We start from the raw sequence: 27498 nt of genomic DNA on the forward strand, positions 1-27498 counted from the left end.
TTTGCGTCGGCCAACTCAGTGTATTTGCTCAGTGAAAGCTTAGTCCCTCATCTCACGCTTTTGCCTGGCCAGCTTCTTCTTGGACACCTTCTTCTTGGTGGGCTCGTCGTCGGTGACGCGCGACACCACGTCCTGCTTCTCAGTCAGGATGATCTGCCGGACGGAGCAGAGGTGTCAACGATCAGTCATCGAAGGCAACGGAAGCGCAGGGAAAGCAGGGTAACCATTCCGGTTCATCAGTTCGACGCCTTACGGCATGGATTCGTAAAGGAGGCTAGCCAAGGCAAGTATAAGAATGTACTCAAGTTAACGACATAGCTACATTGTAACTACGATAAGACAGGGAAATCTTGTTAACTTAAGATCTGAACCACAGATCAATGACCGGAGCAAAATCAAACCGACTCAGTGATAGCAAACAAGCGGCCACAACAAGCAATCCCCTTATCCCACCCCCTCGGACCGGCATCCCACCCTGTCTGCGCGGCGGCACGTTGCCGCTCTCGGCTCACCTCCACGTGGCACGGGCTGGCCATGTAGGGGTTGATGCGGCCGTGGGCGCGGTAGGTGCGCCGGCGCATCTTGGCCGCCCGGTTCACCTGGATGTGGTCTACCACCAGGTGGTCCACGTCCAGACCCTTGAAGTCGGCGTTGGCCTCGGCGTTACGCAGCAGCTGTAGCAGGTGCTCGCACGACTTCTTGGGCCAGCGGCCCTGCGTGGTGCCGAACGCCTTGGCCTGGACGGACGGAAAAGAGCCAGGTCAGGTCGAGGGGAAGCAAAACACTCCACGGAAGGGTTACATAATCATGCAGCTATCCAAATCGGCAGTAGAACAACCGGAGGACTCTTGCACCAAAATACTTAGCTAGGTAAAATCGGCAAGCTACTTTCGCTGTTAGCGAATAAATGGTATTTTTTGCACCACTTCATAATGTATACCTACAGGGCTTAGTAGAATATACAGAGAATTAATCAAGGGGGGTTTCTGGGGTGAGTGTACAACAGAATCTAGGAATTGGTGCAATAGGTTTTTGGCGCAAGCGGCCTCAGGGCTGCGGATTCAAAGTCGGTCAGGCAATCCTGCCCCACGTTGGAGTCGGACTAGTCGTAGTCAACACTACATGGGCCAGTCATGCCAAATACCCATCTCCTTGACAATACTACGCTCATTGACCTTCCCAAATCAGATTTTGTCGAAGCAAGGCCATCCTTCTATTTTGGACGAGCCTTTGCAGCGAAAAAAAAAATGCAGAAGACCGCGGCTGCACCAACCGAACATGCTTTTGGTTTGGCTGTTGTCCATGATATTAATCAGGGTTTTGGAGTCGGAGTCGGAGTCAGAGTCGCCCGGAGTCGTGGCAAGTAGCCAGGAGTCGGAGTCGGAGTCGGTCCAGCCGCCTCGACTCCGACTCCGGAAAGTTAACTGCAGTCAATCCGTGCTATCACTTTTCAGTTGTTTTTAACCAGTGGCCCCACGGCAAAATTCGCTTCCAGTGATCACAAATAAGGTATTATTTTACACATCTTGTTTTTGTCCTGAAAGCTAACATTGCCTCTTACAAATTTCAAGTTATGTCATAATTTAGTAGGCAAGCATTTTGTATTCGCGTTATAACTTCTACTATCCAGTGTCAAAGACTTAATGACAACTGTATATTTACCTTCTTCTTTTATCGCTCCGAAAAGTGCCTAACACAAACACAGACCGACATGATGGCGATGCCCGTGGTCATGATACGGCCACACTCGTGCTTCTCGGCGGGTTTTCAAGCTGGCCGCCGGCCGCTGGTCTCTAAGGATTCAGCTGCGTCCACGTGGGAGAAATGGTGACCGCATGAACGAAACCGGAGCGATCTCCCGGTGCGCGAACAGGGTGTCCGGAAAGTTCTGGCGCCTCTTTTGGACGTCGTTTAACGCGCGCTGTGATTATTGGACTTTCCACCAATCACCACAGGTACGACCCTTCGTTCACCGCTCAGCTAGGGGTCGTGTAACTATGACCTTGAAACCGTTTTCAGTGCTAGGTATATGGGCGAAGATGCGCCTTGTCGCTGAGAGCCCGCGCGCGGGGGCCCGGTGCGGCTTGAACGAGGCGCGAGTTGCAGCGCGATGCGGCGTTTCCCGGCGAACGGTTGAGCAGGCAAAGGTGCATTCCGGATCGGAAATTTCTTAGAAAATAGTTATTCTCACTTAGTTACGACCACGGTATGCCAAAGCTGCTGAGACTGAAGCAGCATTTCAGCGGCAATCGAAGAAAATCTGGGGTCTGATGGACACAAATGTTCCATCATCTTCATCAAGGTCAAATAAATGACTGACAGGCTGGTCCACGAGGGGTTCCTGGACACGACAATTAAGGCAACTTGCCCCAAGGGTCATTTCGCACTTCAACAGCACGGAGCGCCCTCCAACAACGCCGCTGCCGTCCAAACCAAACTGACAGAGGAGCTCGGCAGACCAGATCACCGTGGAGAAATGAGATTAGGCCACCTTATTATCCCAGCCTTAACCCACTCGACTAAGGCATGCTACGCGTTTTGCAGAATAAGCTCTAGGCAACTTCTCATCCCAGCCTGGAGTCGCTGAAGACTCGCATCATAACAGCATGGGAGGACAGGAAATGTCCTGCATCGTCAAAACCCGCAGGCGTTTCCGCCCTTGCGTCGAGGCCGTCGTCGGCACAGACGGTGTTTACAATGAATGGGTACTTAGCAGAAGCATGTGGCTAGTTGTTCCTGGTCATTGTTTTGTTCTATTGTTGAGTATCTATGGACCAAATGCATTTATTTTAAAAAATGTTTAAAGCACCAGGACTTTCCGGACACCCTGTAGACCTATCATGGCGCGTCATATCACGCGGAATTTTGGCAGCCACCATTGCCCATTGTATCAGACCCGGAGTCGGAGTCGGTCAGGAGCCCGGAGTCGGAGTCGGAGTCGGAAGAGCACTACCACGACGCCAAAACCCTGATATTAATATAGCATATTTGAAAGGTAAGGCCTAAGAATACTGACAAAACCATTTTAGACAAGATAAACATGCATTCAACATGAACTTTCCTATCATGATATGGGACTTAGATATCCGGAGTCAGAGTCAATTTTGGAAGCCAGATTCGTGGTCAACAAATAACCCATCGACTCCAAAGCTATGAACACACCCTTATCACCTTAATTTTCAACCCAGATGGGGCAAGATGGAGGGCGTTTTTGACCACACTTACCAGTTTTTAAGCGTGTGCAAAGAGAACCGCTGTGCGCCGCAAAACTTTGCATACTAGCTTATCATACATCACTTTTGTATCATGCAAGATTTCTGACCCCAGGTTACTTGAGGGCAGGTCACCAGGTCAAGTAAGGTGACCATGACTAAGAAAACTTTCTGTAATTCTGTGATTCTGTAATTCCTACAACACATCTAAAATTTTAAAACTTGGGGTGTTGCATGAGGGAATCAGTACCAGCAATTTGTGATGATCATGATGATTTGGAGTGACAGGGCACACCAGCAATGAGGTTATATCGCTACCAGCAGTCTGTATAGCTCTGAATTTTGATATCAGTGACCTAAGGGTGACAGGTCAATTTCTTGACCTCTTGGCTCTTTATTCTAAGTCAATGGGAGAAAAATGAAATGCTCTTCTTTTGGATGAAAGTCAGACTGAACAGTGAACACTCTCACTTCAAGAAACAGGTACACATTACACAATGAATCAGCAATTTACACCTATGACCCCTCTTTATGCCCCTGAGGTCATCTCAGGTCATAAAAGGTCTCTGCCCCTTAGGTCAACTTAGGTCATGAAAGGTCTCCATAAGTTATTCTTAATAACTTCACTTAGACAATAGACATGCTACAGCAATGAAAGAAATGCCTGACCAATGAGAGACTGATAAGTGATAACTGAGAAGCAACAGTGGCAACAAGTAGCATTTGACAGAACTGAAAGTAAAACAACCACCAAACTGTGCAAAGTAAAACCTTCCAAAGCACAAGAGAATTAGGCTGAGTAGACTCAACAAGTTTTTATCTAACCTTTCTGCTGCCCTAAAAAGCAGCCATGGCAATGTACATCAAGCTGTTAAACTCTACTTAAGAACAAACCATCACCCATTACCCTGGAGGAAAGGAGAAGGAGAGGTGACCTCATTGAAGTTTACAAGATCATCAAAGGATTTGACAAGATCAGTGTTGATGGTAATTTCCTGGCACAAGACAGAACAAGGAGATAAGGGGACACAGTCTGAAGCTTGCTAAACCACAACACAGAACTTGGAAACGATGCCAATTTTTCTCAACCAGAGTAGTGAGCCTGTGGAATTGACTGCCAGAAAGAGCTGTAAATAGTCAAAGTGTCAACACATTCAAACACAACTATGACCAGTAGGGGAGAGTGGGGTAAGATGCCCAGGGTGGGAAAGACGCCCCACCCCCTCTAGCGGCGAAACAAAGAATCGAACCTGGAAATTAATGTTTTTAGCGTAGAGCGGAAGCCTGCCTTGTTAACCGCACAAAAATTTGCGAAGCTCAGTTGGGCAACAGCTGGCTGGTGATTGCATGTTTTTTATTTGCTGCTTTCAAAAAATATTTTGGTGTCAAAACATTGTAAATATCAAAGAAGGTAGATAATTTTTGCGTCCCTTGCTATAGTCGTGATACATTAACATGCGTGTACTGTGTCCCAAGCAGTTTGTTTCAGGGTGTAGTTTTATGGCTAACAAATTGTGCTGATTTAATGTTACTTCGGTACTTTCGGGTAAGATGCCCCCCGTCCTGATGGGGAAAGACGCCCCCCTAAATCCCTAGGCTGTCCTTCAAGCAGCCCGTCAAATCATTTATTACATACTTGTAATGAGAGACAAAAGCTGATCTGGGACTATTGAGAGTCCAGTACGGTCGGGTGCTCCCCATGCCGGTCTCTCGGCCCACACAGCGACTTTTTGGGCGGCACCTGACTCTGAGAGTCCTCACGACGGCCTCTGTCGGCCCCATTATTGGCTCCAGGGCCCCTCACGACATCCTTTGAGGGCTCCCACGTTGACTCCACGGGCCGCGCTGGCATCTGAGGTCCCCACGATGGGCTCGAGGGCCCTCAAGCATCATGAAGACCTGTAAAGGCCCCACAGTGGTCTCCGAACGCCACCACGGAGGCTTGTTTGGCCGCGCTGGACTATGATGGCCCTAACTATGACCTTTGAAGCCCCTTACGACTACTTTTGAGGGCCCTTACGATGACGTTTGGTGTCTTCTGCAGGCTCGATGGGACAACTGATTCGTTCAGGCGATTCACGTGCCCATTTATGTCACTTATAGTGCAGGGGGCATCTTCCCCAACGCCAGGGGGCGTCTTTCCCACCCTGTGGGGTAAGATGCCCCCTTTCACTTCTTCAGGAAAATGCTTAATAGCAAAACAAGTTATCATATTTCAGGCACGTAAGTGTGATATTTTTGGAGAAAAATGATGTCGGCTTCCGTTGAAACTCCAAGTTTTTGCTTTCTGATCGTCATTTTCGAATAATATATGACAAAGCAAAACCCTGGGCATCTTTCCCCACTCTCCCCTACCTAACATGACCAGGAGGCAGCCTTTATGAGCCTGAGCTCACATGTCTCTTTATTTCCATCTACTGGTAAGCACCCAAACATTGGTCAATAATTCTTCATCTACTCATAAATTAATCACCATAACTTCACCAAAACTGTTCATATTATCATCACTCAATTGCAAAACCTCTGTGGACCTCCACCCATCCTACCACACTAGGCTAGTTGACACCAGGAATCCACCCAAGAACTAGTCACTCCTAGAACCCTAATTCCATTGTCCTACCTTGATTTGACATACCCATGCATACTGCCAAAGGAGATCCAAAGCAAGGGAGGAAGAAGGTAAAATGTTTGCTGACAAGGGTTGACGAAAATGTAATACAAGGACCTATTAAGCAAAAACCTATTAAGTAAAAAACAAAATCATAATCATACCTGAATGCACCAAGCTGATGATCAAATCACAGAAGCACAACCAATTAAAATTATAAGACATGGTTAAAAAACTGAAAAATCAAAGTCAACAACCCATTAAAGGGTCAAACCTCACCTGGGCACAGCGTCCCACGCCACCGCTGAACCTGGTGAAGGGCACACACTCCTTGTGGGCGATGACATTCTTCAGGTAGCGGGTGGCACGCCGCAGAGGCATCTTCTTCAGCACCTTAGCAGTCTCATAGGTGTTCTGAAATCAGCTTTGTGTCAAAATCCTTTCAATTCATGATGTTATGACTTGTGAGATGTGACAAATATTTGTTCAAATCATTTATTGATCTACTTTATTTAGGACTCGCATCATGAAAAATGGATCCAATTCAAAATTCTTAAAAAACATGACAAAACATACCCAACTGCCAGCACTGATAAACCACACATATTTTGTCAGCTGAAATCAAAATATTTTTCAAAAGTTAAAAATCATTTACTTAACTATCAGGCAACACCCTGGAGAAATTTGAACCATGGATGAATGATTAATGCAAAACCAAGTGTCGGTAACTTATTTCTATTGCAGTTGTATGCTTTTAAAGGCAGCAAAGTTGGCATTTATTGAAAATCTCCATTCATACCTTGAAATGGGCTCGCAGGTTATCAAAGCGAGCCTTGCAGCTCTTTGCCTGGTTGGTAGGCTCCCTTGCGTACCGCCCCATTGTTGGAACTGAAACAAAAAGAATATCCATTTCCATCACATTACCAGAAATATGGCAGTTTTCAGTGAACCTACTAATTCAATTAGTAAAAACATCAAATTAATTGGTTTATGTAGACGGCAATTTTGGCGCGGATGAGACAAATGTTAAATTAAGTAAACTCTGAATCAGCAGAAAATGGCATATGAATAGCTGATTTAAAATTAAAGACTATGGCATATGACAAGCAACAGTCATCACAAGAGATCACAGACTGCAATTCAGTCATGCATCCGGAAAATATGACAAATATTTCTCCATTATACTTCACCTACCAGTTGTTTATCCGGAAAGACCGGCGCTGCCGGAAATTAAAAAGAAATTGTCCATTGATCAAAATTTAAATATCACCTTGTGGAATTAATTCGGTAATGCTTCTGTTAGAAAGCAAACAATTTTCATTTTTTATTTGCTGAATTTAAAGAATCGACTCAGGATATAAATCAAATCTAAGAATTTTAATTTATATTCATAGCTTGTATATCTATTGTGTTATTTTCACTGTTATTTCATAGCCTCGAGTGTGGTTTGCAAAATACTGAATAAAACATATATTTTTATTATATTTGGACGGAATAAGTTTCCTTTTAACGTTTATATTTTCGGAAATTTTATTGGAAGTAATTTTTATTTTACTTTACGTTCGCTCATATCTGACGTACCAGAGACATAACATCAAAACAAAATGTTCAAAAGCAGAAAAGATGTTCAGATAGATTTGAGTTCTCTAATCAACTTGCAAGTTTAAAAGCATTGGCATTAGTTTATCTCATGCTGAACACACTTAGACAACCCACGTGCGCCCAATATTATTTGCTCATTTTGATTTAGAAAATGCATTGATATGATGATATGATATTGGAAAGTGTGAATTTTGCACTCATCTCATGATCTGCTATTTCATTGTCAAATTGAAATTTGAATTGTGGAACAGTTTTTGCAGGGTATATAAGATTTTCTAAGGTTTGTTTGAATATATCCTTATTGCGAGTTTTTAACATTTCTATTTAACAACAGGATTTGTTAATCATAACAATAATAAAATCCTCAATGATCATCTCAAATGACTCCACTCATCCTGTTATTTTTGGCAAAGGCTGTGTCATGAAGAGTTTCTCATTGCATCAGATTGTGACAGATTGTTAATAACTTCTCCAGCTGGTAATATTAAATTCCAAATTTCAGAATTTCAATAGTGACATCTCACTTCGTCTTTAATTGCCTTAATTGCAGAAACATTTGTCATTACATCTCGGACCCACAATTTAATTCCAGTTTGACAGCTATATTTATTGCTGATACCACAACAGGTTCAATACAGATTGGGGAAAAGTCCTACACCACACTGGAATGCCAGCCCTGTCCACTCACCTGGTTTATTGACATATCGAGCACTCACCTGCTACCAGTTTATTGACATATTTTTGTGTGCTTTCAAACGTAATTTTTCATATGAGTAGAGGTATATAGTTGTCACCAGGTGACCAGTAAGATGCCTTTTGGGGGGATAAATGAGGCCGAAGGAAGCACAACTGTGAGCCCTAAACGTGTGATAGTGCAATACAGTGGCTTTTGGGGTCCAACTGGCTTTTGGGGCCTCCCATCTATCTGATCCATTACATTGAGCTGATCAAATATTGATCGCAACCGTCCCATCCATTTTTGAGATGTTGGCATGTAGAAGCAGCACTGAACTGGCGCACGTGTAGTGTGAAACCCCAACCGAATCATGAGTTACTTATACTTATACTTACTTATACTTATAAAATGCGGAATTTAGGAAGGCCTTTTGGCCTCTTGGATCCGGACGTGACGAGCTTTGTGTCAGTGTGTCACTGCATCAGTCGTTGGAATGTATGGTGTACTTGGCGTGAGCCCAGTGTTCGTCAAGCCTGGCCTTGAAGCTATTGACTGAGGGCGCATCGACGACAGCGGATGGCAGAGAGTTCCAGTCGTTCAGGACTCGTATGCTGAAGGCGTTCCGCCGCACTCTGGAGACAGCTCTTGGCTTGGACAGCTTCCACTCATGCCCTCGAGTTCTGGTCGTCGTCGCCGCAGTGAAGAACTGAGATGGGTCAACATCCACTCCCCGTCGAAGCACCTGGTAAACCGAGATCATGTCGCCTCGTCGGCGCCGATAGTAGAGCGATGGCAAATTCAGGCTCCGGAGTCTCTCCTCGTATGGCAGGTGGCGGATGCTGGCAACCAGTCTCGTGGCCCGTCGCTGTACCCGTTCAATGCGCTTCTGGTCTTCTCGGTTGAAGGGTCCCCAGACCGCGTTGGCGTATTCGAGATGGGGGCGAACCATGGTCCGGAAGAGTGTTGGAAGCGTAGTCTCATCAATTACTCCGAAGGATCGACGAAGGACTGTCAGAATGTGTGACGCTTTGGCCACGACTGCGGCAGCCTGTTCCCGGAACTTGAGCTGGTTGTCTATCTTGACCCCCAGGTCCTTTTCCACCAACGTCTGATCTAACAGAGTGTCTCCCATACGGTACAGGTGATTGACACTAACTTCGACGTCATGCAGCCATCCAAGCCGGGAGTGAGAGCGTACAAGGAGCTGCTGGATAGTCTGTCTCTCAGCCAGCTCATAACCTCGCCCACTCGTCCTGGAGTGACTTCAACTCTGATCGACCACATCATTACTAGTCACCCTGACCTCGCCACGGCTGCTGATGTAACACCATGCAACATCAGCGACCATGATCTTATCACCGTCTCGATCAGCGGCGTGAAGACGCGCCGCCAGCCCACCACAGTCACCGTGCGCTCCACGCGCAACCTGAGCCAAGACGCGCTCTGTCTGGACCTGCTCGTCGCTGATTGGTCGGCTGTGTACGGCGCTATCAGCGCCACTGACAAGTGGTCGGCCTGGAGAGCGGTGTGGGACCCGATCATTGACCGGCACTTGCCGCTGAAGGAGGTCAAGCTGCGACACAAGTCTCAACCGTGGATGTATGATGAAGATGTGAAAGAGGCAATGGAAGCACGTGACAGGGCTCGGAAGGATAAGGAACGGACACCGTGCGAGGAGACTGAGCAGGAATTTCGTCGCTGTCGCAACGCAGTCAAGACGGCTCAACACCACGCGTGCTCGGAGTATTTCCTGTCATCATTCCGCCGCTCAAAGTCCACCACCTGGCGCGACATCCGTCGGTTTCTTATTTCATCCAAGAAACCAGAACCGAGACCTGATGGGTCATCAGACCGTCCAGCGGCTTGGTTCGACCGCCTCAACAGCTACTTCTCCACCATCGGCCCCAGCGTGGCGGACGGCCTGGCGGCGCTGGACACGGGAGAGACGCTGCACCCCCGCCCGCCGCGAGTCTCCAGCGGAGCCTTCAGACCGCGCCCGGCCACTCTGCCCGAGCTGTCCGCTGCTCTCCAGCGTATGGGGACGTCCAAGGCGTGCGGGACGGACGGCATTACGATCTCTATGATCCGACTGACTTTTAGCGTGGTAGGGCCGCATATTCTGCATGTGATTAACAGCGCTATCTCTCGCTGTGAACTGCCGCCCGCCTGGCAAACCGCTACTGTTGTACCATTGCATAAAGGCGGTGATGCGTGTGACCCTAGCAATTACAGACCTATCTCGATTCTACCTGTTGTTTCCAAGCTTTGCGAACGTGTTGTCTGCACACAACTCATGGACTACCTATTAAGTCATCACTTGCTGTGTCCACAGCAGTACGGTTTCCGGCCCGGCCTATCCACCGAGGCGGCCCTGCTCGACACTGTCACGTACCTCACAGACCACGTAGACGCCGGGCGTGTGACGTCACTAGTCACAGCCGACACTTCTAAAGCCTTCGACAGTGTCGAGCACGGCCGCCTCCTGGAGAAGCTGGGCTGGTACGGCATTGAGGAGCGCTGGTTTCGTGCGTGGCTCAGTGGCAGGACCCAGTCTGTTCGGGGTGGCCCCAGTGTTGAGAGCGTGTCACACGGAGTGGTCCAGGGCCCGGTCCTATTTTTGGTATTTACCAACGACTTGCCACAACATGTACCTGCTGAGAAAATCGTTATGTATGCGGACGACGCCCAGTTCCTCCACTCTGACTTACCGAACAACCTCTCTGACATGAAAATACGTTTGGAAACCAGCATGTCTGCTGCTCTAAAATGGTTTACCCAGAACAGATTAAAAATCAACCCCTCCAAAACTGAGATGATCATGGTAAAATCGCAACGATTGAAAACCGAAACTGGCTTCCATATCCATTTTGGAAACTCTCAAATTTTCCCGGTACAGTCGGTGAGGGTGCTGGGCGTCGCCGTGGACGACGCCATGACATGGGACAAACACATATCATACATTTTGCGCCGGTGCTATAGTGTACTGATCGGTCTGTCAAGGATTCGACACCGCGTGCCGCGCGAGACCCGTAAGCTCCTGATTGAAGCGCTAGTCTTCCCGCTAATAACGTACTGCATGTCTGTATGGGGCGGTTGCACAGTCACACAGCTCAGGAGACTGCAGAAATGCATAAACTTCTGTGTCAGAATCGTAACGAACCTCAGGCGTTGCGACCGTGTGACAGCGTCCCGCAAGGAACTGGGATGGCCTGCTGTACAGGAGCTACTGCGTGAGCATGATCTGCATGTTATATTTAAACTGATGCATGACTCGCATGCCCCTGATTCGATCCGCAGCCGCATCGTCCACCGTACTGCGGTGTCGAGCCGCAGCACTAGGGCAACCAGTGACGGTCAGCTTCATGTCCCGCGCGTGCGAACTGAGCTTGCCCGGCGCTCATTCATCTGTCGCGCAACTCGTTCATGGAATGAGTTGCCTGCGCCTGTTCGAAGCTGCACCGGTCTGGCGGCGTTCCGTAAAAAGGTTAAGAAACGGCATGTTTAATCCGGCTGCGCTAGGTCAATGTGGTCAGTTAGTTTATCATGTGTGGTGTATTTTAACCTCTATAGAATCTGTCCGGTATGTACAGGTATGAGTTTTGAACTGCTGAATGTATGACGTGGTTTACTGAAAACCCAATTTCTTGGATGTAACCGAAATATATGAGTATGAGTATGAGTATGGCGTTTCGAGGACCTAGGTGAAGAGACTTGCACTTCGACTGATTAAAAGGAAGTTGCCATTTCTCAGACCATCCGAGCAGGGCATCGAGGTCTCGTTGCAAAGCCTCCGACTCTGAAGCCTGGCCGACACTTCTGTACAGCTTCGTGTCGTCTGCGAATAACTTTAGCCCTGACGAGACACAAGCGGGCAGGTCATTGACAAAGACCAGGAAGATATATCATGTGCATATCTTGTGCAAGTTTTTTTTTTTTTTGTTCCACATCAGTATTTGCCCGGAGGTGCTGCTCCACCACTGCCCTGCTCCTCCGCGTTGTCTGCAGCTATGTCATAGTTACCGTGGACGGCTGCTGTCCGGGCACCGAGTCTCGACTACCAACGCCTCCTTTGCGCCGCGCCGCGGAGTCGTCTGGCTTCCCTCACGCGTCTGTGGCAGATTGATCTTGGCCACCGGCTTTGTCCGATCGGTGCCCGGCGTCCAGAGTTCATTCGGAGCGTATCAAAATCTGTCTCGCCGAAATGGATGGGCCGCCACACAGTTTTATGTCTCTGGTGTTGTTGACCGAAGCTGACAGAAAGCACTGCTGAGGGAAACTCGCCGACTGGGAGAGGTCTTCATTTATCAGACGGTTTTACTGTGGGGTCATTTTGTTCAACTTGATGATATATCTTCTAAGCAAAGGCTGGGGACACGATCCGCGTGTTTTTTTATTGTGTTTTGCATCTGCACTTGCGTCCTCATCACCAAGTTTGCCTCGTCCAGTAACCAAATCGATAAAGTAACATGTTTGTGGGTTTGAAGCAAATCGGAATTGTTGCATTTCTTATATGCTTATTGTCAGCCGGACTTCCTGAAAACCTAAACACGACAATGATACGGTATATCACACTATTGAACTCTTTAGGTCAAACAGTCCAACTAGAAATAGCAAGATTCTGACCCCCGCCCGTCCTGTTCTCTACAGTTGTGCATTGACCGACCGTACGTCCTTCCGTGGAGGCCGTGAAGGGTCAGCATGTCTGCCAGCTTCTGTGACGATTGTGGCGCGATCCTGCCGCTGCCCTGCGGCTCATCACTGGTCTCGTGCAATGTCTGCAAACTGCAGGTCGACATGGCAGGTTAGTTGGTGCACGGTGCGGGGAGGCCGCTGTCCGCGGCAGGGTCGGGAGAGCGAACGATACCAGATGAGATAAGCGTTTAACTTCAGACCTTAGTGCAGCTGATTCTCGGGGAGATGGGATGTTGACAGAGGGTAAGCATGGCGTTTTATCATCATCTTGTTAAATATTTTGCTTTGAACAATAAACATTTAGTATGTTGAGGCTGGGCACAAACCGAGCCATTTGCTAGGCACGTGGAAATGTATCGCTGCAATTAAGCTAACACTTAACGATGATTTATTCGAGATGCATCACTCCCATTTCGCCTTCATGGACAGTTGGTTGGGCCATATATCAGCCATCTCTATCAATTTTGAATCAGTTATATGCTTAGAGCTAAATAACTGTTTCTAGGGACGCTGACACTTTGAGTTTGCTCGCCTGACTCGCTTCGTTTTACATAACATTCCTCGAAGTCATATTTTCATCGGGCACAGATAACAGTTGTACAAAATCTCTGGCCTTTGGCACTGTGAACTAATTGATGTTTACGTCGGGACTTCAATTGCTTTAAACTGCCGCTGCATCTAGAAAGTTAAGTGAACGTTCGCTCTTCTACGCTCTAAAATAAGCAGTAACTCCATTTGGTTGGTGGCATTTGATGTGAAGGCTATACAATCATACAGGTCGCTGGCCGATGAAGGCTATGCCAGCTCACGGACTGCTAAGTCGTTGTTCGAGCGCGGAGCGACAGGGATGCTTTGATAGTGTGACTCCGACAGTTGGGATGTAATGACTGCCTTTTGGAGTCATTCATACAAATTTTGCGTTTGGATGTGTTTCGCAGATATTCGGTACCTATTTACCTTTTGATGTGTTCGCAACATCGTATTTGTTATGCATGGAAACTTTTGATATCATACCAGGATGTCATGCGACGTGAAAATAAGTCGTTTTCAGCGTGTTTATATGCGATGAAGTTTGCCTTTTGCACACAGGAAATGTTTGGTGGTGGTCACAGCGTGAGCATTTTGGACATGGCTGGCGAGAATCCTTGTTTTTTTTAGTCTGGTCATAATTTCTAGCGGAGTCAACAGTCTTTTGCTCCTACTGTTAACGCCAGACCCCTTGAGACCCTAATTTTTCGCGATTATTTTTAAATGCGTGGAGGAATTTCAACTAAGCTCAGGACATGGCCGTTTCAAGACCTGCCGAAACTTTTACAATTTAGATATTTTATCGCCATTTCAATATTTCAGGCACTTGTCATTGACTCGTAATGTTAAATTTCGAGCAAGATTTTCACCCGGTGTGTAGAGGCTATCACCAGTCAGTCTGTGATACGTTATGACGTCACAGCTAAGCCCCGCCTCTGTGGTCTTGGCCTGCGGCGGTTTCGGGCCGGCGCGCGGTCACTCTCGCTGTGGCGGGGAGCGGGGACGGTCGAAAGGTGCCGAAAGCCGGCGGAGTTGTGCGTAGCGTCTTGGCTGACAGTGCCCAGAGAGCGACATGATGACTGAGGAGCCATAAATGCTCAATGCGCATTGCTTGTACAATGCTGATATGTTCGCTGATATTTGTTTTATTTTTTATAAGCTGCAAATGACGGGCAGATGGCATATAACTGACATAAGGTTAGGAAATATTCACCCGTATTTAAAGCCTATGGCGTTGCAGATAATGCGATAATGGGATGTCGGATGTCATCAAGTAGCTCCTGATTTGTACATCGCTATGCAACCATCGAACAACGCAATGATAAGTTAATTGCCTTCGCTTCACATCATAAGGCTCGCTCGTATTTCAAACAGATACCTACCCTACATCGAAAATCGTATTTGCTAATTGTTAGGAATCGTTAACGTTTGTTCGAAGCACGTGTGAGTAGTAGGTTGAGGAGTGATGGTCCTCTTGGTCCTACAGGGTGAGCCATAAAGATTTACCCATCGAAAATCTAACTTTGTTTCAAGGCGCGCTGACATAGCTATGTCATCTTTTACATACATATGGCAACGTCATCTCCTAACTAATAAATGTAGTCTGTTTTCTGTATGCTTGCATTCTTCTTATGTTACGCGCCCGAGACGCGAGAGCACTATGGCACGCGGCCGCCGCACCGTCTTTTGACTTATTTCCTCGATCACCCATGCTATATCAATGCTGCGCCGTATGTCATTTGCGGTGTTTCAGGGACTCGGTCGAGTCGGGTTTTCAGGATATTTCAGTTTGCGAAGCCCGTGGGGCTGAAGTCGGGGATAAATTGTGCCCAGCATTCTTTAGACCAAGGAGTGTTCAGCAGCCAACACCCAGTGGTGATTCCTGAATTTCAGGAGCGGCGGATGTGCGTTAAGACGACCTCGCATTTCAGGAGCGTAGCAGAGACAATGGACGAGCATTATACAAAATGAGCTACACTGTCAGGATTGGAGACAAATTTGCGACATATATGCAAAAGATGGCATGCCTACGCCAACCCGTTTGGAAATAAAGTGAATTTATCGATGGGTAAATCTTTATGGCTCACCCTGTATATACAAGAATCAACAAGAGCATAACATTTACTTGACCGTCTGCTGCAATTGATTCATAGCACGTGAAGCGTCAGCGAAATTCATAGTCCTTTACAGATGGCATGGGTGTCGTTTGTACAGAGGTCGCTGATGGGCACGGGTCTATGCCGCAGTCGTGGGCGGAGCCTAATGTCATATGACGTATGAAAGCCTCTATCCAGGATGGAAAAACAGTTAACATTACGAGTCAATGACAAGTGCCACAAATATTTAAGTGACAACAAAATGTATTTGAAGAAAAAGTTTCGGCAGGTCTTGAAACAGCTACTTTCTAAATATGGTTGAAATTATTCCACGCATTTACAAATAATCGCGAAAAAATAGGGTCTCAAGGGGTCTGGCGTTAACAGTAGGTCTGTTTGTCGTCTTTTTATACTAAGCCTTTTTTAGGCCAAGTCAAGACTTTAAAAGATAAGGAGTATACGGTTCTTCCTCTACGATAAGTACAGTCCTCAGCAGACTGCGTGGTAGGTATTCTTTTTTCGACAAAACCGATAATTACTTTAAGGCTATGTTATCAGTCGGTCGGAAATCTGCAAATAGATGCGCCATGCTCCACTCCTTCGATTTGGTCTATCACTATACAAAGTATACGCCTTGTCTGGCAACAAAATGCAAAAGTTTGTTTTGAGGGCAAATATAAACTTTTGGGTTTTGTTGCCAAACTGGATGGAACATGAATACGATGATAATGCCAATATAAGGTGCGGAGTCTCGCGCGTCTAGCTGTTACGATTTCCGAGTGACCGATAGCATAGTATTCGCGTTATTCTCGGTTTTGTCCAAAAAAAGAATACCTACCACGCAGTTTGCAGAGGGCTGTACATACATCACGTCTAAGAGGATGCCCGCTGTCCAGTTTGAGCGAACCGGATGCCATTTTTCATTGTTACCCCCTTCTAACGTCGATGAAGCAAAGGAAGCATATGACTCAGTGTAACCGATGAAGCGGGTCTAATGGGTCCCGGCGGGCTAACTTCGCATATCCCCACGTAGATATATTACAGCGGCGATTAGTTAGTATCACTCATCGCTCTTTGTCGGGCGGTGCGAGAGGAGCAAAGTTTGCCGCGGGCACACCCCGAGTCTGCCCGTGCGGCTGACCTCCGGTGACCTTGACCTCGCCGACTGAGCTGTTGCCACGCGGTTGGGAGGCTGCGCCGCCCCCGGGGACTCGTGGCGAGATTTTACCAACGAGCGCAATATGCATAACACGCTCGCATTCAGCCGGCGAGAGATTACGGATCGTGCTGCAGTTATGTAAAGTCAAGATGTGACACTACTAACATGTTAGTGCATACATGATGTGGTTGGCTTTTCTCAAGCCCATCGTGTGCATGTCAAACAACTGTTGACTAACTTCCACGGTCAGCTAGTTCAAGAATTCAAGACGTGCTGCCCAGCTCGTTATTTACGGTCGTTTGCTAGCTTGTGGAAAGTCTTTTCAAGCCGCTCCAATCGAAGATCGAACAGATAATGCTAATTCTGGCTGCCGATTTCTCGGATGTAATCAGGAGCTTTTCACGACGGAATAGCATAATGGATTAGATGTCCTCCCTAAGTTACGGCCGAAGTTGGCTGCTGCGCTCGGGCGGTTCAATACTGTCATGGTGGTGCGTAAGATGACTGAGGAGAGTGCTCTGGCCTATAGCGCGATAGTGCACCCTCGCCAGAAGTCGTGATAGGGCACACTCCTCACCGCGCGCGGTCTTCCAGAGGAATAATCACGGGCCAGAATACCCGGAAGGACGCATTTGCCGGGCGCGCTTCAGAACTTTTCACTAGCTCGTGCACTTGATTACAACGATTGAGAAGGCACAAGACTCAGCGTCGTTTCGTAGAATCGCTAGCCGTAAGAAGAATACGTGAGCTGATCAATCCGCTGTTCAAAACTGAAACAAGACCAATTTGCCAGCGTTTTCAGCATTGAACTAAACGCTGAAGTGTTTTTAATTTATATTGAAGGACTATCGAGGAACTTGAAATTTTCTTATGGTATTATCGTGAACGGTAGTCGACTCGTCAGCTGACTAACGGTTGGTGATGAACTATGACCTGTGTCTGTGTCAATTCGGCCTATTTACTGGCTGTAGGTAGGTATTATGTAGCCGCGTCGCTTTGGGGTCGCACGGGGTATGATCCGTGCCAGTGCCGGTAGACAGATGGCCACCTAGAAGGTCGCTGTATGTAACATCCGTGTTGTTTTTCCATCTATGGATCGGCGGCCCAGCATTCTACTGATGACTGCTACAGTATTGTTTGATACTGAAAATTGATATAATGGTCGCTGGTAGTCTCTTTTTTTGGATGTGTGAAAATATTTGGCCATCATCGGAAAGATGTCATGTTGGTCATGTTAGTTGTGATCACTGCTAAAGATGAATTGAAAAAGCGAGTCCGGATGCGTAGGTGTCAAAAAGGGAGAAGCGGCAGGTCCTCCGAAATTGCCACCACCCTGTCTACCGCTGTTTCTAGTGAATTGGGCTCTGGCATGTGCTAATTATTTAGAGAAAAACGGTGCCTCGAATCGCATTTTTTCGTCCTATCCTCACTGTTCCATCCAACCACGGTTTTGTAAAACTGTTTTGGCGATCTCCTCTTTTTATTGCGTGAGTAGGCTGGCTTACGTGTCCACGCATAATACTCAGTTGCTTGTACCGCTTTTGCAATGTAGCCGCTTTCCACAGCTCTGCGAAAGTTGTCATGCCAGTTTGAGTAATCATCTTCCTATCCGTCTGCAGAGCTGCCAGTTGGTCGGAAAATCGCCCAAATTCCAGCCGATCCGCCTAGACGCTTGGCCACCATCTCCCTGAAGGTCGTTTGTGTTGTATGAGATTAGCTCCAGTGGCGACACGAGTGGTGAGAAGCTTGGAGTCCTGTCTTAGTTGTTACGTCAACGTCTTTTTTATTTTCTGAGTTTATCAGCGGAAGCTGGTTTGCAATCTAAACCCATAACCGGCGGTCATTCCCCTGTGTTTTTCTGCACTGCTATCGGCCATTTCCGGCTACCGAAACCCGCCGCGGTTTCTGACCTGGCGACGGGCCTGGCCTCCCGGGCGCCGGTGGCGGCCCCATCTCCGACAAATCCACAAGTCAGCGTCACGGTGCGCCTTGTGAGCACGCGCGGCGTTACGGCGGGCGGGCGTCAAGTGCGGCAACGCTCTGCCAATCGTGACCGCGGCGCGTCGTGTGTGTTATCAGCGTGGGGGCTGATATATCTGGGCCCAGCCCCCTCGCGGCGTGCCGGCGACGGCGGCGGCGGCCGGTGCGTCAAGGTCATCCAGTGTATGAGGACAGCACTCGTCCCGCGGCGGTCAGTGAGAACTCTGTGTGCTGCGGGCCGGTGTGGATCGTCCGTCTCGGGTGTGAGCTGCAGCAGGGCCTCAGTCTCGCCGACGTGCTGTTGTGAGAGTGTGTCAGAGGGGGCCAGTGTCTGGGACGCAGCCATGGCTCCGGCGCTGCCGTCGCTGGCGGAGATGTGCAGCATCATCGTGCCGCTGCTGGTGCTGCTGGTGACGGTCTCGCTGCTGCTCTTCTACCGGACTCCGGCAGAGCGGCTGCTGCAGCTGATCCCCGGCCCGCGGCCGCTGCCCATCCTCGGCAACCTGCTGGACCTGCCGTTCGGGCAGTCGGACATGATGGAGGTTCTGCGCCGCAACTGCGACCCGGGCGGCCTGACCTACATGCACTGCGGCTCGCTGCACTACGTGCTCCTCACCTCACCTCAGGCGCTGGAGGGCGTGCTCAGCAGCAAGAATGAGCTGGACAAGGGGTACGACTATGAGCCCCTGCATCCGTGGCTCGGCAAGGGGCTGCTCACCAGTACCGGCGAAAAGTGGCACCGGCGCCGCAAACTGATCACGCCCGCCTTCCACTTCGCTATCCTGGATTCGTTCCTGGAGACGATGACCAAGAACGCGTCGGCGCTGGTCGAGCGGCTGGCGGCCGGCGGCGATGGTCCCCAGGAGGTGTGGCCACTGGTTTCTGACGCCGCGCTCGACACCATCGCCGAGACGGCCATGGGTGTGTCGGTGGGGGCCCAGCAGGGTAGCGCCGTCAAGTACAAGGCGGCCATTGCCAGCATTGGTCACGTGGTTCACTCCCGTTCTCTGCGACCCTGGCTGCGGAACGCCACCATTTTCCGCCTGCTGGGCTGGCAGCGGCAGCAGGAGGAGGCGCTGGCGGTGCTCCACTCATTCACGAGGAGGATAATCCGCGAGCGGCGCGCGCGCCGGGCGAACGGTGGCGCGGATAGCTTGGAGCAGGCCGGCGACGGCCGGCGGAAGGCGTTCCTGGACCTGTTGCTGAGCTCGGAGGAGGGCGCGCTGCTCACGGACGAGGATGTCGCTGAGGAGGTGGACACATTCATGTTCGAGGGGCACGACACGACCACTTCGGGCATCTGCTGGACGCTGCTGCACCTGGCGCGACTGCCGGACGTGCAGCGCCGCGTGCATGAAGAGCTGGACGAACACCTGCCTGACGAGGGCATCCCGCTGACGCGCGAGCACCTGACCAACCTCAAGTACCTCGAGTGTACCATCAAGGAGTCGCTTCGCGTCACGCCGCCAGTGGTGATGTACTCACGCACACTGCGCAACAACTTCACTGTGGACGGCTACGTGGTGCCAGCGGGCACGAACATGATGATGCTTCCCTACGTGGTGCACCGCGACCCTCGCCACTGGCCGGAGCCGGAGAAATTTGACCCGGACCGCCACCTGCCTGAGAACGCCGCCGCCCGGCACCCGTACGCGCTCGTGCCGTTCTCTGCTGGACCGCGCAACTGCGTCGGCCAGCGATTCGCGATGCTCGAGATGAAGTCGATGCTAGCAGCCATGCTGCGCCGCTTCAGTTTGAGCACAGAGCAGCAATTCAGCGAGAAGATGTTTTACGTGAGCTTGACGCTTCAGAGTAGTCCACCAATGAAAGTGAGCTTCGTGCCGCGCGAAAAGGCATGAGGCACGTCTGAAGAACTCTATAAGGCACACTTATGGTGTGCTTTGTAGTAGGGTTTGGTGAACTCTAGTCCTTGCGGGGCCGCGTATGGCACATGACAGCAAAGGCTCGGCCAACCTTAGTAAAAGACTGCGATGGCTGGCTGGCAGTTGGTTTCAATGGTTGGCGATCGTCTGTCGTGAACTGTGCTGGCAGATAGAGGGGATATGATAAACATTTCACAATCGTTCAGCACTGAAGGCCTATTTCGAATGGTCATAACCCTCGAGCGTGCGGGTGATTGAGAGAGCAGTACTCGTAATTGCCGCTGGGCGGTCGTAGAGTTGTGGCTCAGTGGAAATGTGCTCAATGTTTGTGTCTGTATTGTCCGCTAATGTGTTGTTAGCGTGTCACATGTGTGCGCGCCACGGGGGAAGAAACACGTTGTGCAAGTGGAGATCAGTGACTGTGGACATGTCACATTGTTAAAGTGGACATCGGTGGACATTTTACATTGCTAAAGTGGTCGTCAGTGTACCTACATCTTGCATTGTTTAAGTGGACATCGGTGATTTGTGCTCAATTTTAATGTACAATTGAGCTTTTACTTGGTGGTGTAATGGTCTCCGTATCCTCTGTTTTGCATCGCTTAGCAGTATTTGGTGACTGATTCGCCAATATTGTCAATTGCTTAGGTATGCAAAGAAAGATGTGTCAGCTTTGCTCAACTCATTCCAGTACAACTCACGCGTTTAAGCTTTCCTTGGAACAAAAGCTGGATGTTAGGCAGTCCACTCGAAAACCTTGCATGAAGTCATCGCTTACGGCTGTTTCCAGGCACGTAGGACGTCCTCCTACGCTCAGAATATGTGGACCAGCTTACACGAATCGTTAAATTCTGTTAATAAATTTAAAGTTTATGTGGAATGGATAGCCTTGATGTTTTGTTTATTTGCTCATTGCGCAGAGAATCGTGACCTCGGACTTTGGTCCCTCACTGCGTGCCCAGTGTTTGAGCATCTGGAAGTTTCTGAGTCCTTGTATTAACCGACAGGTTTAGCAACAGCTTGGTTTGTCTGCTCAGCTTTTAATCTTTGTGTCAAATAGCACCAATGCCATTGGTAGTTTATTGTTTATCAGCCTTAACAGTAATGGTAATTTTATGCTCGTTTAATGCGAATATCCCATTCAGAATCGCCTTTTGGCACCAGCATCTCTAGCTTCCATGTAGGTAAAGCCTAAAAACCTTTTCCAGAAACCTAGCAACTATATTCAATTTGCTTGGCTCTCTCTAAGGAATAGCGATGCCGCTGGGGAGAATGTCCAGCGATCAATGGGAGACGTATCACAATATTTATCGGGGCGGCTCAGTAATGAGCCGGGATATGTCCGACGTCGCACGTCAGTGGCCGCCGGCCATTCAGCGGCTGACGGCGTGACGTCACTAGTGGTGCTGCTCCCGGGCAGAGCGCGCCTAGACAGTGACTGTTCTCTGTCCGCGGGCAGAGCGCGCCTCAGACAGTAGCTAGACACCGCCTCCGGCGCCGCCCCAGGCCTCGGCGACCGATGTGCGCGGCCGGAACCTGGTCCGACAACGTGATACGAATACACAACACTAGCAGAATGTTATATACCTAATGGCCCTTTTTAGGGTCTAGTAGATAATAGCTGTGAAGTATGTGCCGAAAAATTGCGAACAGACATGACACGCTAGGTCTGCCTTTCACACCGTGCAACATGTTGCACAATTTATCCCCATTTTCATTCAGACTTACGGAATTCCTTGGGCATCGCAGTACACCTGTTTCCGACTTGACCAGATTGCGCGTTAAATCATTTCGCCATGCTATATGTAGGCCTCGAGTCAGGTGAAAAGGCAGCGCTCACAATGTGGACTGTCAATCGACTGTTTGCGATTTTGGCTATCTGACACACCCGCTCTCGGTGCCCAGATAATAGTAGATGTCCCGCAGAGCCTCGCCCACAGATACCGAATCGAAACACAAACAACTGGCTTGTCTTGTCACCTAAGACAACACTCATGTTTCATATCAACCCCCAATCGGATATTGCTCAACCAGACCCTCGGATAGAGACGGGTGGGATGGGTTTGTCTTTACAGGACCGTTATGCCTCCACCAGTCCTCGAGCTTTATCCACGAGCTTCCGGGGTAGTGTTTGTTTCACCAATGATAGCAGCACGCTGCTACCACACGTGTCAAATTGGGTTTCCATGGAGACGTCAGCAAGCCCATTGCTCCAACACTACCACAAGTATGACGTCAGCTCGCGAAATGGAAAAGCAGCGTGGTAGCAGCGTCCAGTGAAACACCGCCCTGGTCATACCGTGGAACTAGCTAGCTATGACCCATTCACATGGCGGCCTGGCGGAGCGCACTGGTGCCTCTGATATTGGCCTTGGGTCGTACTCGGAATAGCACTCTTATGCCTGATAGCCCGGAGGCTGGGCGGAGGCCGAGATGTCTGCCGGTCGGCAGCTGTGGCCCACGCGTGGGAGATGGTCGGAGAGGTCTGGTGGGAAGAAATGATGATTCAGAGAGAAATGTGAGGAAGAGAAGGAAGCGGAAAGGACAAGACAGGAAAGGATGGAATGTTGTGATATGTAGGGGTCAGGAGAATCAGGAACAGGGGTGTGGGGATCGAGGGAAATGGTACTAGTACTGACTGTGATAGAGATCAATGATCATTTGGTAGGAAATGGTCAGTGAAAGCAGTGAGGACAACCATGTAGTAGGCAATAGGACAGATCCAACTAGGATTGGGAGGTCGGAAATGGGTGACACCTCCATTGCGTAGACTTTTGCAGAGTACCATTGGCCCAAATTTTATACAGTGAGTGGGTGAACGCATCGTTATAACAGCTCTGGGACATCCCTAGGGAGCGATAGGGCTCCATTTCCACACGCGTCTACAGTCTGACAATGGTCGGGGCTGTCTCACAATCAGGCTGCCCAGTCCCCACCATTTGACTGCTTCATGCCCATGCCCCCGGGCGAGCTGTCTCCTCTGGGGTCTCGGTTTGACCCGATGTAGGTCAGTAATTCGATGACACCCACCACCCCAGCCGCGGTCACAGGTGCCTGTGGGACCCGTCCCTGAGCAGCGTCTTCCCAGCGGCGTCGGCGTGGTACAGAGGCAGTCGGCGCCTCCCGTGGGACGTGATCCCGATCATCGGCCGACCCCGTGACCCGAGGTCACCACTGAAGGCGACAGATGCCACCTGGGGACGAACACGTGCTGATGTGGCGCAAAATACACACCCGTAATTAGCAGCGTCTTGGCCGTAAGGCCCAGACGCCGTAAATCGACTGATCCCATTGGCTTCATTCGAGGTGGATAGCGGATTTCACGCCCAAATACATAGAGTTTACTCCGTGATAACCTTTGTTTCGAATATAATCCATGACGTTTATGATTATTTCGACGACAAACACCAGTTAACCAGGGCAGGAAATAAGGCAACTTATGGTACGCGGCTGTGTTGAAGGTGTGCGGGCATGCTCATTGCTCATACAGCGTACGCCAGGGCAATGTTGGTATCGATGCATCCCATCTCATCTCGGGTCACAGGAGAGACGGAATCGTTCAATACCTGGGGAGGATAGCGAGCAGCTGTTCTCCAGCCGCTCCGTTGGCCTCACTGCTGATCCGGCACCAGCCGTGTGACGGACAGACGCAGACGACGGCACGGGCGCAAAAACGGGCAGAGGCTACAAAAACCAGGTGTTAGTGTCATTCGATGGATCCAAGTGGATAATGATGCATCGGCGTATTTGTATTCAAACACGTATATTGAGGCAGATAAACAATAAAATGTCCTGTTTCCATATATCCTGTTACGGAATCTGTTTGTCCGAGTTTTTTATTTGTGATTTCATCAAACGTGAATCTCGCTGAAGCGCAACATAGTGCAATATTGCATTCAACGTCTGACCATTTATAACGTGAATGCAATATCACGGTAGCTGTGAAAGGAAAAGGCAGCTGGTAGTGACATGTAGACTACCAGTTTTCATTTCCTGTAAGCCCTGAAATAGCGTGGCGTTTGTTTGTAAGGGAGGGGAAATCCACCGGCCAAAAACAAACGGTGACCGCTGCTTTGGTCTCGGTGTCGGTCAGTGGTCTCGGCGTCGGTCATTGGTCATTGTGATGACCGACGGTGGAAGGCGCAGGATCTGCGATGTGCATAATGGGTACCTACCATTGTGAATGAGGCTACAATGGCTTCTCGATAGTGTAATGGATAAACCCTTTATGAGAGGCGTATGGTGGAAATGGGTCACTTTTACTGTGCCAGTGTTTTAATAGGAGTTTGATGTCCAGTTTGGCATAAGATTTATAAAATGTTTTTGATTCAAAATCCTCAGCAGTAATTTCATCGATCGTCATTGAACTGTCCTTATGGTGTCTAGACATCCATTGGTCATAATTATCAAATAAGTGAAGACGATTTCATTCTAACTCCATTTAGAACGGAATTACGTCTGGTCGGCGGTTAATCGCGGCGGTCTCTGCTCGGCCTGTGCCACAGCTTTGTCGAACCACACTCGTCTGAGGCCCGCCAGCTGGACCTCAATCGGCGGGCCTTTGCGGACTCCACTCGGGCCGCGCCGCTGCCTAACGACATTGGCCCGCGGGCGACACGCACTTTGGAGACGCGCCGACACTGTGCGTGCGGCGGGTGACGATCTGTGCGAAGTGTTCCCATTTCGCCGGATGGCTGTAGCGCTGGGGTAATACTCGTCGGGTTTGTCCCAAATAGCCCTGTGCTCGTGATGGTAATGACGAAATGTATTGCCCGCGGCAGAGTGGGAGAGGTCAGCACGCCGGGTACATGCGCTTTGTGTGTGATGTTCGTGTAGAGGATAATCATAATCCAACGAGCACGCACGCGAGCAATAACCCTGAAATGTGATGGCACCCGGTGCAATGATGCAATAAAACTGACCCAGGCCAACAACTGGTCATAACGTACGATGTTGGCGGTGCGATTTCAAAATAAGTTGTTTTCAAGCCCAACCAATTCAGATAATGAGCTCACGCTTGCCATTGAGGCATGCCATCATCCACTCATACTTTGTAGCGTTTCTGTCTTTGTTTCTCCCTTACCTATCCGTAGGCTTGTAACAAATGTGGCCGGCCGTTTTCCGCACAGTCTTTGACGGGGCATTTATTTAATTCTTGCGAAACTCTTGTTTTTGTGTTTTTGGCGAATACCGTTTTGTTTTGTTTTGAAAATACGAACGTTTTTTTAGATACAATAAACTCCGTCCTTTGATATGAATAGTAAGAACTATTTCCCTCCCAAGAGTCACCTCACGACTCACGTCCACCTCGCTCACCTCCCGCTCGTCTTCCCACAGACCAGCTCGGCAAGGAGGTGACGTACGTCATCAAGTTCAACGACTTGGACGTCTACACCCGCGGCAAGGAGCAGTCGTCGGACGGCGCGGCGGCCGAGGCCAGTGGACCGGTCGCCGAGAAAACGTGTCCCCGCTGCGGCCATCCAGAGATGAGCTACGCCACGGCGCAGCTGCGCTCGGCCGACGAGGGCCAAACCATCTTCTACACGTGCCCCAAATGCGCGTGAGTATGGCGTGGGTGCTCTGCTGAGCTGGGGAGGGGTGCTGGGTGGGGTGGACAGGGGGTGGACGACTGTGGACAGGAGTCAGACGCGTTGTGGAACGTGGACAGTGGTTGGTGGACACACATTGTTGTGCGTGAGCAATGGATTGGTGCAACAGGTGGTTGACGGTTGACATTGATCTTTGCTTGGTGAACGTAATCGGTCGCCTACTGCTTCAGTTCAACTCGCTCCAGTTTTCCTTCCAGTGGGCGCTCTCTGTCGCAAAAGAGCGAAGATTATGTTTTTCAGAGACATACTTTTCTGTCCCATTAGGTAATCTTGCGTCATTAAGGGATTAGGGAGACGCTAGGCACATAAGTCATTTCGATCTCAGTAATTCCAGCCGTAATCCACCATCCATCATCGCGTTGCTCGTTTTGTCCCGACAAAGTGCTCCTTTTGTCTGTCAATGAACGGCTTTCGCGAATCACTTGAGCTCAAACTATCAGGCGTAACTCGAAAGCAACTTTTTATGGAGAAACATTAGGTACTCCAAATCTTTGCATAATCCTAGTCGCGAAAACTTTGGAAAGGTACCGATAATGATCGCTGACATAATTCGAATCGCCATTCTCGCCGGATACTCGGGAAAGAGGTTACATATCATTAGGCCAGGGTACGTTACCAGGCTGTGCTGCAATCGGCTGAATTTTGCTAGCCTTACACCAGAAACCAAGAATCTGTCCAATTCGGCTCGAAGTGCGAGGCTTACGTCCCTGTTCGTAGTCAGTTTTCATGGTCTCACTCATCTGCATGCTGCTTGGTAAAGAGGAGGAGCATGAATCGGGCGCAGAATGAGCCTTTCACCGAGAGTATGATATCTTTTTCTGCCGATTGAACCTTCAAAAAGCGGCCGGATGGCAGAGGGTTGGCGAGCGGGCGCGGCTGGGAGAAAGTGGTCCGACGTGCCGACGACGTCTCCGCTGCTGTCTGGGAGGCTATGTGATAAGGCCGACAATTAGCCCGGCTTTCCGAGGTGATATATTGTCTGAGGGCAGACACTGCTCCTGAAATATCACAGCAGTTGAGAGCATTCAAGGGACACAAAATGCGGCTAGATGATAGAATGCTTTCGAAGGATGTGCTATATATATATACTGGTTAGCAGCGCCGTTGTTGTATTTTCGTTGACTTCATATGAGAGGAAATTATGTGAAGCTTATCCACATATAATTTGCATATGGTGAGACCTGCTTGGGGCCATTCATTTGCGATGAGGTGATAAGCCGTTCAACGCAAATGTGGTCATCCGGATCGCAAGTGCACCAGAACCGGTGTCATTGTATCACATAGTTAGACATCGATACTGAAGATGAAAGCGTTTTTGATTTGTACCTATCGAACTGTGCTCCGTTCTGAAACCGCTGAGCCGTTTTCAGAACGGTCTCGGTCTCGTTCGGTCTCTCGTTAACAGTCTCGTTTATGGTCAGACTGGTCACTGCTGCGGACTCCGTACAAATGG

At 49.3% G+C, this 27498-nt stretch overlaps 3 protein-coding genes across 6 annotated transcripts in view; 2 read left to right on the forward strand and 1 right to left on the reverse strand.

The window, feature by feature from the left end:
* LOC122369528 (60S ribosomal protein L17-like) lies at window positions 1-22281 on the reverse strand. 3 transcript variants are annotated; one of them, XM_043344325.1, is made up of 5 exons: window positions 22165-22281; window positions 6620-6708; window positions 6100-6234; window positions 513-737; window positions 1-153 (listed from the first exon to the last, which is right to left on the reverse strand). In XM_043344325.1, exons 1-5 carry the CDS (start codon window positions 22178-22180, stop codon window positions 40-42), a joined length of 579 nt encoding a protein of 192 aa, XP_043200260.1. In that variant the 5' UTR covers window positions 22181-22281; the 3' UTR covers window positions 1-39. The 3 variants fall into 3 exon arrangements, with proteins under 3 accessions (XP_043200260.1, XP_043200261.1, XP_043200262.1); XM_043344326.1 differs by lacking the exon at window positions 22165-22281 and adding an exon at window positions 7015-7135; XM_043344327.1 differs by lacking the exon at window positions 22165-22281 and adding an exon at window positions 6955-6998.
* LOC122369530 (DNA-directed RNA polymerase I subunit RPA12-like) overlaps window positions 7520-27498 on the forward strand; it is a 36571-nt gene continuing 16592 nt past the window's right edge. Inside the window, exons 1-3 of one of the 2 annotated variants that reach the window (XM_043344328.1) lie at window positions 7520-7702; window positions 12746-12899; window positions 25774-25996. In XM_043344328.1, coding sequence (XP_043200263.1) covers window positions 12797-12899; window positions 25774-25996 — 326 coding nt within the window. In that variant the 5' untranslated portion in view covers window positions 7520-7702; window positions 12746-12796. The remainder of the gene's footprint in view (window positions 7703-12745; window positions 12900-25773; window positions 25997-27498) is intronic. The other variant, XM_043344329.1, reaches the window with a different exon arrangement.
* Window positions 18285-21322, forward strand: LOC122369527 (cytochrome P450 4C1-like). Its single transcript, XM_043344324.1, has one exon. The coding sequence runs from the start codon at window positions 18739-18741 to the stop codon at window positions 20410-20412; it is 1674 nt and encodes a 557-aa protein (XP_043200259.1). The 5' UTR covers window positions 18285-18738; the 3' UTR covers window positions 20413-21322.

This window comes from Amphibalanus amphitrite, unplaced genomic scaffold, assembly GCF_019059575.1.
Source record: "Amphibalanus amphitrite isolate SeventyFive unplaced genomic scaffold, NRLGWU_Aamphi_draft 001046F_arrow, whole genome shotgun sequence".
NCBI lineage: Eukaryota > Metazoa > Arthropoda > Thecostraca > Balanomorpha > Balanidae > Amphibalanus > Amphibalanus amphitrite.